The 14,483-nt window shown below is 42.1% G+C and overlaps 2 protein-coding genes across 2 annotated transcripts; both read left to right on the top strand.

Moving 5' to 3' along the window:
* Positions 1-999: 999 nt before the first annotated feature.
* Positions 1,000-8,796, top strand: LOC109484647 (mitochondrial-processing peptidase subunit alpha-like). The gene is made up of 12 exons (XM_019787994.1): positions 1,000-1,212; positions 3,125-3,324; positions 3,695-3,774; positions 4,037-4,119; positions 4,528-4,630; positions 4,874-4,966; positions 5,331-5,603; positions 6,368-6,579; positions 6,912-7,002; positions 7,149-7,211; positions 7,497-7,641; positions 8,103-8,796. Exons 1-12 carry the CDS (start codon positions 1,163-1,165, stop codon positions 8,270-8,272), a joined length of 1,563 nt encoding a protein of 520 aa, XP_019643553.1. The 5' UTR covers positions 1,000-1,162; the 3' UTR covers positions 8,273-8,796.
* Positions 8,797-9,567: 771 nt separating this feature from the next.
* On the top strand, positions 9,568-14,158 carry LOC109484325 (laminin subunit beta-1-like). Its single transcript, XM_019787580.1, has 6 exons — positions 9,568-9,807; positions 11,423-12,187; positions 12,620-12,820; positions 13,245-13,365; positions 13,694-13,895; positions 14,152-14,158. Exons 2-6 carry the CDS (start codon positions 11,489-11,491, stop codon positions 14,156-14,158), a joined length of 1,230 nt encoding a protein of 409 aa, XP_019643139.1. The 5' UTR covers positions 9,568-9,807; positions 11,423-11,488.
* Positions 14,159-14,483: the final 325 nt, after the last annotated feature.

Genomic DNA, 14,483 nt, shown 5'->3' with positions numbered 1-14,483 from the left:
TCAAAAACTGTTTGGTTGTATTTATCTTCACACTCTGAACATACACATGGCAATTAAGATATTATTGTGAATTAAGGTAATGTTTTGTAATTATTTGTAAAAATCATTTAACTACTATGTACCTACCTGTAAGCACAACACAAGTAAAAGCTAATTTTTACCACTAAATCAATTACATGTACCTGTAAATTTAAGCCATCTCCATAATCTCAAATTAACAACACACGAAAGCCTTTGAGTCTCCATAGTTCCCAAGGGATGTGTCTGATTGCTGCAAAAATATTACCCGGACAACTGCCCTTATGTCCACACTAAATGATAGTGGCCATCCACGAATTAAGTGGAAACAGACACATACACACCTCTTGGTCCCCCGTATCTTGTCCTCTTGAAGTTTTTGCGTTAGGTCCTTGTGAGTTTGTCCTGTTGTATTCCTCTGTCGCATTCAGGAAAATTTGCCTGTCCAAAAGTTCTTGCTCATCTTTCCAAAATAATCAAGGGTAACAGGGCCTGACACCACCCTTAATCCATTGTACGTGTGTAATAATCCCAGCTTTCACAGTTAACAGCGCACACTTGTAGAGTCCCGTAGTCAATCAATAGCAGCTCCACCTGTTCCCGGTCCCACGACCTACAAAGATGACTCACGGAACACGGTATATTCAAAATCCTTTAAACGCAGAACAATCCACTGACACCATATCCGATTCACCTCATTTTAAAATGGCGACTTGAATCAATAAATCGTTATAAGGATCGGCGCACGTACCTAGACCCCGCCCGTACGCAAACATGTGGACTTAACGAGTGGCACACATTGCGGGGATCCAGGGAACAATGGCATGGGTCGATACAGCACCGGTTTCGAACAGCTGATTGGCGGGAACTGGCACTCAAGGGGCCAGGTAAGGTTGGGAGAATCTTTCGTTACGGCTCGTAGCACCCTTAACGGGCTTCTTGAACATTTTAAACTTTCTTAAGGTGTTGAGAAACATTTTCGACACTCCTAGATTTAAGAAGTATCAAGGACAAGTGAAGAGACTTGGCGAAAAGGCGGGTCCAAGAAAGGAGCGAAGATTTTGAAAGGTTCGCGCCAGGAGGGTCATCAGGTGTTTGGGTCAGAGGTGAAGGGTCAGAGTATGAGGTATTGTGGGAAGGAAACATGGCTGCGCGGGTAGTTGCGGCGAGGTGTCGGAATATTTACGGTTTAAAGTGAGTTTTTCTCCCGATTTTGCCTATAATTATGACTACCAAACCTAGGAACGGATAGATCTACTAGTATAGAATCGGCAACATGGGTATAAGCGAGGGAAACGCAATGAAATTCATGAAGAAAATGGTATTTTCGTGACTGCCTTGGCGCGCCTGCCATAAATTACAGTGCACATGTTTTGAGCACCGTCATTGTTTTGCAAGGAATAAAATGTTGCATTGAATTTTGTTTTGCTTTGCCGTTAGATTAAAATGGAGTCTGAACAAGAAAAGAGCAGTTAATGAAAGTGTCAACATCAGTACAATGTACTTCTTTCGTCGAACAGGCGCAGATCTAGCCGTGGACGACTCTGGTACCCTTTTTGCATGATAATGCCGGGACAGAGTCGTGGTGCAATGCCAATGCCAAAACCAACCTTTGCCGTGCCGGGCCTCATGCAACGGGCCGGCCCCAGATTACGTCGTTATTTTCAACTCTCCAACGTTCAAGATGCAAGTATCATGACGTAATCTGTCGTAAACTCAGGGTCCGACCTGTTTTGCGGACCAATTCCTGAATTCAAAATGGCGCCGATCGCCAATGATTTGTATGGAGTTACGTGCTCCGAGGCCGTGTTGTGGTAAAATGCTGCGTTTGTTTAGGGTCTTATCCCCCCGGCCCGGCAGGTGAGTGCGTCGGGAAGCCAGGGACACCAAAAATCCGGGGCCGGCCCGTTGCATGAGGCCCGGCACGGCAAAGGTTGGTTTTGGCCTATGCATTGCACCACGACTCTGTCCCGGCATTATCATGCAAAAAGGGTACCAGAGTCGTCCACGGCTAGCGCAGATCCAGCCAAGCATATAAGATACCGCACATAATTTCGAGGTCACCATCATTCAAATTTCACTGCTGTTTGCGGTTGATTGAGTCTTGATAAATGCTTGTGTTTTTTAGGTCTTGTGTTATATATACACATAACTACACATAGTAAAAGAAAAACAGGGTGACACTGAGTAGGCGAAGGCCTTTTAACATCCACTGATGATTCCTTAAGTTAAAAAAAAGGAACGTGGCTATATACACTCCCGGAGTGTATATAAAATCTATTTGTCTTTTATATACACTCCCGGAGTGTATATAAAATCTATTTGTCTTTTATATACACTCCGGGAGTGTATATAAAATCTATTTGTCTTTTATATACACTCCCGGTGTGTATATAAGATCTATTTGTCTTTTATATACACTCCCGGAAAGTTGATAGGGCATTCGAATGATCTGTCGCCGGTGCGAAGACCGCGCGATCGGCTGTGTTATCCGGAGTCACCAAAGGGACCGGGGCGAACCCCGGGTTGGTCTTGGTCTGATAAATGCACGCCAGACCGTGAGGTCGGCGCTTCTTCCGCATGTATTAGCTCTAGAATTACCACAGTTATCCATGTAGGATGTGACGATCAAAGGAACCATAACTGATTTAATGAGCCATTCGCAGTTTCACTGAGACAGTTTAAACTTGCACGTGTATGGCTTAAAACTTTGAGACAAGCCTATGACTACTGGCAGGATCAACCAGGTAGCGAGGACGCCAGGGGCGCGCGACCGGTCTCGCCGCCGCCGCCGGGCGGGGCGGTCCGCTCGACCGAACTTCGGTGGAGATTTCCGTGTTGTTTTCTGATTTTCATCATCCAATAAGATAAACTTGAAGACCGAGGTTTAAACTTGGTGCCCCTGAATCCTCAAACACTCACAAAAACCCAAGTTTTGGGCCTACCAAGGAGGCTAGCATTTCGGAGTGTATATAAAATCTATTTGTCTTTTATATACACACCGGGAGTGTATATAGCCACGGCGAAAAAAAAGTAGGACAAACTTGTCTGCCTTAAAATTATTGAATCATCTTTATGATTTAAATTTTTTACAACATAATTACAGGAAGAAGCCCCATGGCCTGCGTAACTTCTGTAGCAGCGGTGACCCCGGCTTTGTCCCCCTCAGCCAGCCGCTGCCCAGCGTTCCCGTGCCGCAGTACGCCACCGTCACCAACCAGACCTACGACACCAAGATCACCACCCTCGAGAATGGGTTAAAGGTCACGTCAGAGAACAAGTTTGGGCAGTTTTGTACAGTAGGAGGTAGGAATGTGTTCTTTTTTCGCATAACCACAAACGGTCTTCAGGTGTAACACACCAGGTTTGCACAGTACAGTAAGTACCTGCTGCTTAAGACTGGACTGTTTTGAAAAACTCACACTAGAAAGAGCCCCTACTGAGTGCAGTGGGATGTTAAACACATTCGAGGCGTGGCTGTCCTCAAAAACAAGACCTTCAGCTTTATGTCCCATCTGAGAGGACATCCCCAATCAAAGCTCACTAATAGTTCTCATTGTCACCTGAATTGAGAAAGAAAGACTTGTACTATGTTAATAATTCATGAAGAAATACCAGTGTACTAGCTTATACTTGTAACTGTATCTACAGTCTGCAAACTAATATTTTCCGTCAGTTCTTGTAGATTCTGGTTCCCGACATGAGGTTGCTTTTCCCAGTGGAATCTCCCACTTCCTGGAGAAACTTGCCTTCAATGTAAGTTCCTACTGAGTAACAGTTTAGATTTCCTTAACAGCGTTGACACTCCTGTGTGTGAATGGTGCATCAAAAGATTTCTCAGTAACAAAGTCCACTACCCTAGTACATGTATATGCACTGATGTTTTGTAGGGTCTCTCTTAAGGGCCTTTTTAATTCAAGGGCCTTTTCTTGATGTAAACTGGCAGACACATTGTTTTCTTACTAAGTGCCCAAGTGCCTGACATCCCCAGTCTAACCCTGACCTTGTTTGGCCCCAGTCCACGGCCAGGTTTGGTAGCCGTGACGACATCCTCCAGCAGCTGGAGAAATATGGCGGCATCTGTGACTGTCAGTCATCCAGGTGGGGTTCTTCTTTTTCACACACACACCCTTAGTCTGTATCTCTCTCCCTCCCTCCTCTTATTCCCTCTTTTGTCTGTTTCCCATTTTCTCCCTTAATCTCATCTTTTTCTTACCATGTTTTAATGTTCTGTTTCTTTCCTGAAATTTTTATGTTCTTACAGTTCATCATCCTCCACATATTTAGAGGAAGCCATTATTCTAATAGAAAAGAAAGTGATCTTTGGTGGACTACCACAGTGTACAATTTTTAAGGGGAACAACACTTTATATCGTTTGAAGGGGAACAACACTATATACATGTATATACAACACTACATGCTGGTACACTATGTATTTTACAAAGTGTAATCAAAGATACCTTTACACTGAGACACTGCCTCTAATTCTGTTTTCTGTACCTGTTCAGAGACACCATCATGTATGCAGTATCAGCTGACAGGAAGGAGGTGGAACCTATCGTCAGTTTGCTGTCTGACATCGTCCTGAAACCAAACATCACTGAGTTAGAGGTAAAGTACAGCATTTTAGTACATGTAAATAGCATTTCAGGCAGAAAATAGCTTGCAGAACCCTATACCGTTTACTCTGTCTCATTGAGTCTCACTGAGTTAGAGGTAAAGTACAGTTTCTCCTGCTTTTTAGCTCAAGTAAGTAACATTTTGGGCACAATATAGCTTGTAGAACCCAATATCATTTGACTGTCTTATTGAATGTGCCTAAAACAATCTAACTCACTGCCTGTAATGTCACAGATTGAGGACACAAGACGAGCGATCCAGTTTGAACTGGAGGACCTGAACATGAGACCTGATCCTGAACCTCTGCTGACTGAGCTCATCCATGCTGTAAGTATCTGTCTGTATCTCATGATGGCAAGCCTTTGCATGGCATAATACAATAGTTTATTGCTCAAGTGATTGTAAACCTAAATGTAGGGTTTCTGCCCCTTGCAATTATACTTATAGAATGTTTATGAAAACATTTCTTATTTTTGCTCTATTTTTTTTTAAATAAAAATTAGTTAGGCCTTGCCATTGTGTTCTGAATCTTATGTCGTACTCACAGCTTACACCAGTAAACTCCAGTATTGTGTTGAAGGCTAGCTGCCTTTCAGAGCTCGGTTCTGCTCTCAATCTGTTCAACCTTCTATCCCTGAACTACATTTGTGTATGGTGCCCCTTTTAACATTCTTTTGTTGATCTTTCCCAGGCTGCGTTCAGAGACAACACAGTGGGCCTGCCCAAGCTCTGTCCACCAGACAACATCCTGCAGATCGACCAGCCCACCCTGTTTAACTACCTGTCCCTGCACTACGTCCCGTCCCGCATGGTCCTGGCCGGGGTCGGCGTGGAACACCAGACGCTCGTGGAGGCCGCCAGGAAACACATCGTCGGGAGCAAGGCATCATGGGAAGGACAGGGCAGATACCCCGTCAAGATGGTGGACGAGTCCATTGCGCAGTACACAGGGGGGATGAGACAGGTAGGGAGTCTCTCTGTTTGTTTCTTTGTTTGTTTCTTTGTTTATTGAGATCTCCATCAGTATGGTAAACTCCATACTATTACTGTTATTCTGTTATTATCTGTTATTCAACCAAAGGGACTTACGTATTACTTTTCGTTTGTCAGCGTGTGTGTTTCTAGATGACTTGTCTCACCTACAACTTGGTGATCTTAAGTACTGCTTCTTTGACATCTCTAGTGTTCTGAATCTGATGATTTGCCAGAACTCTATGAGGAAAATAAGATATGTTCTGTTTGAATTTTTTGTTTTCCAGCTTCAGAAAGACATTTTTATTTCCTTTTCTCTTAGGGATGGAAAAAGACTTGGCCCTAACAGATTCTCAGAGCTGGTCTTGTGAGCTGTCCCTTTAACTATTCATAGATGTTAGTCAAATCTCTGTGATGTTTCATCTACATGTATACTTAGTATATCTTTTTACCTTCTGTAGGTAGAGAAAGACATGTCCAACATCAGCCTGGGTCCTAACAAGTTCCCAGAGCTGACCCATGTAGTGATCGGGCTGGAGAGCTGCTCCTACACCTGTATAACCATAAAACCTAGCCTTTGTAAAGTCATATGCTTGAACTATAGGTAGAGAAAGACATGTCCAACATCAGCCTGGGTCCCAACAAGTTCCCAGAGCTGACCCACATAGTAATCGGGCTGGAGAGCTGCTCCTACACCTGTATACACATGTTAACCATAAAACTAAGACATGTTTTGTTTATATGTTTTTACTGTAGGTAGAGAAGGACATGTCCAACATCAGCCTGGGTCCTAACAAGTTCCCAGAGCTGACCCATGTAGTGATCGGGCTGGAGAGTTGCTCCTACAACGAGCCTGACTTCATCCCCTTCGCCGTGCTCAACATGATGATGGGAGGAGGTGGGTCGTTCTCTGCAGGGGGTCCTGGGAAGGGCATGTACACACGACTGTACCTCAATGTGCTCAACAGGTGGGGTTTTCTTATTATTTAGAAGAACCAAAGTTAGACAAGGTTCTATGGAAAGAAATTTGTACTGGCTTGGTTTCAACTGATAAGCCCGGCAATAGATAGATAAGGTTTTCTTATCTTGGGGCAAAGAATCACAGTATGTAATGCTGTTTTGTAGATATTGTGGAAGAAAGTCTGTATCATGATATACAGTACAGTGGGGGCCTTTCCATTTGAATTTTAATACATGTAGTTTGAAATGATTCTTTCAAGATACTTCCGGCTATAATTTCTATACCTTACTAGTACTGTATTATCTGCTTTGAATTGTCAGCCATTTGTCTATCCCACAGGTACCACTGGATGTATAATGCCACAGCATACCACCACAGCTATGAGGACACGGGACTGTTCTGTATACATGCTAGTGCACACCCAACTGAGGTACAGATGGTTCATATTATCGATCTATAAAAAAAAAAAAAGCAATAGCCTGAATATTGACAGTTGTCTGTCTTACTAACCATTTGAATATGAAAATTTATTTCATGTTGATACATACTAATGAAAGTTTGTCATTTGCCCCCCAGGTTCGAGAGTTGGTCAGTGTGTTAGTCCGTGAGTTTGTCAGAATGGCAGGGCCAGTGGGAGGGGTAAGTTCTACATAGATAACCACAGATGGGTTTTGTCTTAATTGCAATTTTCATCTTTCCCATATTCTACTATCTTGTGCTAATATGAATTCTGTCAACGGCTTCATGCCCTACCAGTAGCCAGAGAGAGATTGCTATAGTTTTTGAACATTTAGCTACTTTGTAGACCTACTCATTGCCCTTACTTTTCTAGATCTGTTTCAAGATACTTAGTATATGACAGTTTCCAGTGTATATCTATCTCTTCATGTTGTGCATGAATGCTGTCCACCCCCTCCTCCCCAGGTTGAGTTGGCGCGAGCCAAGACCCAGCTTCAGTCGATGCTGATGATGAACCTGGAGGCTCGACCAATCGTGTTCGAGGACATCGGCAGGCAGGTGCTGAACAACAACACGAGGAAAACTCCACAGGAGTTCTGCGATATGATTGGTGGGTACAAGTAGGACTCTTATGTGCAGATTGTACTAGATTAAAGTACATGCAGCTGGTAAGTTGTTTGATAGAATGCTCTACCTTGCACTTTATTCTGTGTCTTCTGTTGTATGGCTTGTAATGTCATAGGCCAGTGAAAACAGGGAAGAGTGATAGGGGGCATTTTACAAGTAACAGACCAAGAAAAGGGCAGGTATAGTGTAAATGTACCTTATATTAGTATTTTAATATAGCTTCTTTACTTAATTGTACTTATTAGTCTTGTGCACTCAGGTATTGACACTCAAGTTAAGAAATTGAAAACTTTACTTTTTTTTTTACTTGTTCATTCTTGTTTGCCTCTCACATAAAACATATACAAATACATGACTAGTCTTAATGTCTTTGGGTAAGGGGGTAAAGTCTTCATTCTCTGATTGCCTTGTTCGGTCATAAAGTTCCTTTGTACTGTTATCCAGCCGCTGTAACTGAGGAGGACATACGTCGCGTAGCGCGGCGGATGTTGGAGACGAAACCCTCGGTGGCAGCGCTGGGTGACCTGCGACAGCTGCACTCGTATGAGGACATACAGACGGGACTGGCCAGCAGGGACGGACAGATGCCGCGTCGCTTCACGCTGTTCCGGTAGCCATGGAGATGACATTGCCATGGATACAGCACTTTCACTTTGTTTATAAACCCCCCTTTACTTTTATGTAACCTTCAATAAATGAACTTCAGATCTCTACATTGTATGTCCCATTACAGAGTGCACATACATGTAACTGTACACCCTTCCATCCTACAAACAACAATTTTAGTTTATTTCCTGACAACATTTTGTTTCTTTTCTGATCTCAGATTTTATATTAAAAATGATGTTGGGCAAAAATAAGTGAAAATATGAATAACGTGTCAACCACCCGCACGCACACTTGTTTAATAGGTAAATGTATTTCAGTCATGGAAGTACAATGTAACTTAAACTTAGACCAGATCCTTTATAAGATCCATTTTTGCACACATCATGTAAAGATGACTTGTGAAAATTAGTAAGCAATAGTGGGACTGAAACTTTTCTTGTTTTAGGTTCTGGGATATAAGTACAATGCAATGTTAGGGACTGACCTGAAAATGTGTATTGTGACAGGATGGCTCAAATGTGCTCTTCATCTAACTAAGGTCTGTGTCATTTGGTTTGTATTTGTAAAGTTTTTATAAGTCAATGTAACTTTTGTGGCGATATTGTACTATTTGTGTATTACATAAGGTATGAGGGAGAACTGATGTAGTTAGGTAGTAAACGTATATCAAAGAATGAATAAAGATGTCAGTCTTATTAAGTTGTGGACTGTGCTTTTTTCAAACAAGCTGCCAAGACTGAAGTTAAAGATGATAGATTGTGTAAAAAAATAAATGAAGTGCTAGTTCAGTAAGGTGGAACTTCTGGAAGTTTGAAGAAACAAGAAATAAGACAGTAAAATAAGGGATGGCCACTCATAAGTAACTGTAATTTGGTTACAATTTTTTTTTAAATTTCGGAAAATGTGTGTCAATTTTATGCTTAAAATAAAATACTTCAAAATGCATCAAATGGCACTGAGGTGTATGACATTGAACTTGTACACGATAAATTGAAAAGTTTTTATATGGCAAGTATGGTTTCAGCTATAACTATATGATAACTTTTATGAACGATGGGGAGCACTGATAGTGCATATTGCTTGCTTTATCAGCTTGTTTGCGCTCTCTACAATTTCATGCAACACAAATGGCGCTCCAAAACGGTGCATTTATTTTGGGTCTCCGAACAACCCGACGGTGCGACTGCGCGCGGTACTGCAGCTGTACTGTCGCCGGTGATCAGCGCGCAAATTCTCCCTAGCCGCCGGGTTATCCTTTAAACCGGGTATTGGATTCAAGAGCCACAAGTGTCCACTCTACGGAGAAAACACGACCTTTGTCCTGTATTACCATCGCCCGGAAATCCGCTACAAACACGCGGACACGCCAAAAACGGCTTCATTTTCAAACCATCTTTTTTCGCAACTTACGATCTTAATAAGAGTGAACCACTTTGACTTAATCAAGAAACAGTTATCGTCCGTTACTATGGAAACTTCAAGCTGACGGAGTGTCGTCTGCTAGCTGGCGACAAGACCGGCGCTGCGGTAAGCGAACAAGGTAATTTTACGGTAGCTGCCAATCTCTATACGCGGCCACTTGTTTAACGCAAGTGGCGTAGCCGTTAACAGGTGGCCATATAAACAGCAAACTTGCAATTTGGCGATCGGCAAGGCTTGAAACACTTGAGGCAAGAGTATTAACTGCTTTTCTCTTATTGTAACAGAAGTTTAAAGTGTTGACTAATGTATATTTCCACTCGCATTTTTTTAAACATTGCCGAGGCTTTTTAGTTCATGTCACTAGGAAGTTGGCAAGTTCTTCATAGTTCCAATGACGTTGCCACTTGTTTGCCAATGGCCTAGTTTTATAAGGATACTCAGTTTACACCCGGCAACTTAACTGCCAACTCTTATGTTGTAAAATACAGGTAATGACACCTGTGGGCGTAATGTTTACTCGTTGTCGCTGTTTGAACCCGAAGTTTGACAGAACGCGAGGCCGCCTGAAAGTTGGGTGCCCTACAGTACAGGTGATCCTGACGTGTACTTTGTAGTGGCGTTTCTTTTGAACTTTGCCGAAAGACCAATTGGGTTCTTTCCCACGAGATGTTTTTTTTTGTCGTTTGATCTACTTTTTATTTGGTTCTAGCTGCATGTTTTGAAAGCAGCGGTTTTGAAGTTACCAACTTGAAGGAACTTTTGAAGATGTAGGGAACAATTCAACTCGGTAGGTTCTGAACCACACCTAATGGTCTGTTTATATTAGGATCTGCCCTCCAAACGTCTGTTTTGTTGGTTAGAAAACGTTAGGGCACATCAATTTATTTTTTGGGTTGTCAGATTAAAAAGAATACTAAGTATATCAGCTGGAAAAATGGCCTTGGTCCTGAGTCAGTTATATGGAGTGATTACAGTCACATTCAATTTTTCTTGTGCATTCGTGATGGCTGATTGCTATATTTCAGCAAACCTCTTGCAAGAACCAAGGAAATAAACTAGTGAAGCCTTCATCATATAGATAACCCTGTGTTTAGTATTTAGCACAGCTGTAACATACCCTAATTGTCTGTGCCTTCAAAAGGCAAAGTGAACAAAGAGCAGTGGGGACAGTTTGCTGGAGGGGTTTTCACAGCTGGTCCCTCAGGAACACATCCCTGGTCCCAACACGACATGTCCATTATGATGGCAACAAAAGCACTTATCCAACCTGTAACAAAAATGTATGTGACTGTACATCAACAATTCCTGTGGTGACGACATGTATGTACTGTCAGCTGTAGTGTTGTAGTGGGTATTATTTGTGAAAACAAGCCATTCTATATCTGATACTGATACTCGAGTCCTTGGTGGATAGACCTAAATTTGTAGATTCTTATGGCTTCAAACAGTCAATTGCACAATGATATCTTTTCAAGCCAGTGGGCCTAGGTATGACAAGTTCATGTGTTATGTAGCCAGCCAGTGAATGCATGTCTGTTGTCTTACACTTGAATCAGATAATTTCTCGATCAATACAGATCTAACTGACAACTTACTGATAACTTTAACCATAGCATCTAGATCAGAATCTGCAACTGTCATTCCTTGAAAAGGGTCAGTATTCTGACAATGAGCTACATGTTTAGTTACCTATTATCAATGACCATATTTAACATTTTGGTCTTTTTTTTCAGTAACACTCACATGAATTCATCTGGACTGGCCCATGATCGACTCGCTCGCCTGACTTACCATCCAAGATGGAGATCAAGACAACATCAAAACCCAGACCTTTGTGGATGCTGTACAGAAATTGTAGAACTATAAGCTTTTTTGTCGTCTTTGTTGTAAGTGTTCTAAACTGTAGAGGCTCTTCTGCACAATGTTTGAAAGGGTGTTATCCAGAATTTGTGGACCTCCTGCCATCTTTGGACACAGCAGAACAGTTCCCAAGCAGATCTCTCAATGCCAGTTCAACTTGCGGAGACCCTCCATCCGAGTATGACACAAGTAATTTCATACAGAGAGCAACAGAGATATGTAATGCTTCGGACCCTCTCTTTGCCCACCCTGTTCAATTTGTCCAAGACAGTTTTACAGAGACGGTCGAAATATTAGGACAGGATTACTCCAATGTTAAACCCAACCTCACCACATGGTGGCAGTCTGAGAATGGTAAAACCAACGTGACCCTGACCCTCAGTCTACAAGATGAGTTTTTATTCCAGAGTATGCAAGTGTCGTTCAAAAGTAAGAAGCCACTGGGCATGATAGTGGAGGCCCGCAATACAAGAAATGCATCCACTGTGGAAGAATTGTGGAGTCCCCTGCAGTATTTTGCAAAAGACTGCTCATTGAGTTTTCCTGGTGTACCAACAAAGGTTGACGATCAGGATCTGACCATTCCATTTTGCCAAGTATTGGAAGAATCAGCTGCAGATGAACAGGAACAGCAACTGGTAAGTTTACCCAGGTGATTCAAAAATAGTATACACATCAGAAAGTTGAATGTTGCCTTTATGCATTTGGCTCAATACATGTTTTCTTCTGTTGAAAAGTGACCATGTTGCTTGTTGTGCTAAGCTTGTACTTTGATCTAGAGCCAGAGGTGACTATTGATCTGTTGGAATTGCCTGTCTCATTTATGAGAATCATGTCAGCTGCATCTATGGCTAAAATAATGCGCTGAATTACAACATATTGTACCAATGTGGACAATTACATATTGAATAACTTTAATTCTGTGAGAGGTGGTTACAAACCCCAAACTATACAGTTGACTGACTGTCGGGATGATTATTTGGATTTTCTAGTCCAGGATCTGTACACCTCTCAGTGCAGTAATTATGTCAGCTATTGAGCCTTGACCCCCATCTCCCCACCATGCCCAGGTGCTGTACAACCCCTCAGTACAGTCAGGCGACTTCTTCTCAGATGAAGCGGTGTACCGGCACTACATGCTGACAGATGTACGGGTGGTTCTAGTGTCACCTGGGGACACGGCCGAGGGGTCAGACTTCTTCGCTGTGTCTGACTGGGAGGTCAAGGGTCAGTGCTCCTGCTTTGGACATGCAGCAGAGTGTACAGGGGAGGTAGGGTTACCGTAACATTATAATTATTTGACCTCGGGGACTGGAGTTTTGGGCTTGTCTATATGCATTGTTGGTGTATGTGTGTGTGTGTGCATGTGTGTGTGTGTGTGTGTGTGTGTGTGTATGTGTGTGTGTGTGTATATGTGCGTGTGTGTGTGTATGTGTGCGTGTGTGTGTATGTGTGTGTGTGTATGTGCGTGTGTGTGTGTATGTGTGCATGTGTATGTGCGTGTGTGTGTGTGTGTATGTGTTCGTGTGCGTGTGTGTTTTTGTGTGTGTGTTTGCGTGTGCTCCTAGATCTGTGGATCACAAAGCAGGGACATAGATTTAAAGGGTAGGGAGTCTGTCACCACTGATTGACTTCAATGACATGTCAACTTTTGTAAAATTCCGCAAAATTAATAAATTCCTTATTTTTCTACAGAATGAGAATGTGTGCCAGTGTGCACACAACACCCAGGGAGTGAACTGTGAGGAGTGTCTGCCTCTGTACAACAACAGGCCATGGAGGATGGGAACACCTGACCAGGACAACATCTGTGAAGGTAATATACTCAAAATGGCACTTATTATTATTAAGAAAGGTAGCAACCCCTGGCAGTAAGGGTGTGGTTTTCTCATTAACTAACATCAGGGTCATAGATACTGTTTTCAATTTCATTAGTGATTTTGTGGAAGGGGCATGTACATCAAAGATTTACAATTAATTTTGTATTTGAAGGCCTTAATTTCTTGATCTGTACCAATCTGAAAACAGTTTTTTGTTTGTTTTTGTCATTTTAGCTAAAAGTTTATATGGTTTTTAGAACAAATTGAATATAAATCTTTCCCTTTGTTCAGTTCATTAATTTCCTTCTTCATAATCAATTTCAGACTGTGGATGTCAGGGCCATGCTAGCAGCTGTTACTATGATGCAGAGAAGGGTTACGGGGTGTGTGAGAACTGCACTGACAACACAGAGGGAGACAAGTGTGATCAGTGCAGACCCTTCCACTACCTCAGCATAGAGGACACACCGGAGCGAAACACTATGGGAGGTGTATGCAGAGGTAGGAACTGCCCTCTTTTCTTGCAGTTTTGCAGAATGTCAATGGACAGATGGGGTGAGCAAAACAGAAATATAACTAGGCACTTAGAAGGATTTGAGCCAACTGTTCAACATAAGAGCATTTTTTGGGTGATATAACGTTATTGTCATAATCATATCAGAAAAATGAGCAAATATGATAACCAAGACGTTAGATTGATATGTGTATTCTCTGATACGCTAGATCTTTCACAGAACCTCTTGTGGTGAATCTTTCAAATCAAATTTGTCTGCCTTTTGTAGCTGGTAGAAATGATTCAAAAAAGAGGTCACTGAATAACATAATTTATGCAACACTCAAAAAGTACTTTTAATTTTTATTATAATGAAGCTGTAGATGTATGATATGTTCCCACATTGCACCGTGCAATATTAGCACACCTTTCATGTCGTTATTGATAATGAATACAATTGTGATATATTGTCAAGATTGCACTAAGTGCATTAATATTCTGCAACAATACATGCACACAGTTATAGAAGGCAGATGTCTTTTGGGTCACACCACTGTAGACTCTTTCACTGAATGATTGGATTGAACTTTGCTAGCAGTACAAATAAAATGATAGATTACT

Source organism: Branchiostoma belcheri, unplaced genomic scaffold (genome assembly GCF_001625305.1).
Source record: "Branchiostoma belcheri isolate BF01 breed outbred unplaced genomic scaffold, Haploidv18h27 scaffold7, whole genome shotgun sequence".
NCBI classification, from domain to species: Eukaryota; Metazoa; Chordata; class Leptocardii; order Amphioxiformes; family Branchiostomatidae; genus Branchiostoma; species Branchiostoma belcheri.
Note: the sequence above shows the minus strand (reverse complement) of the source record. Positions and strands in the feature narration are given on the sequence as shown.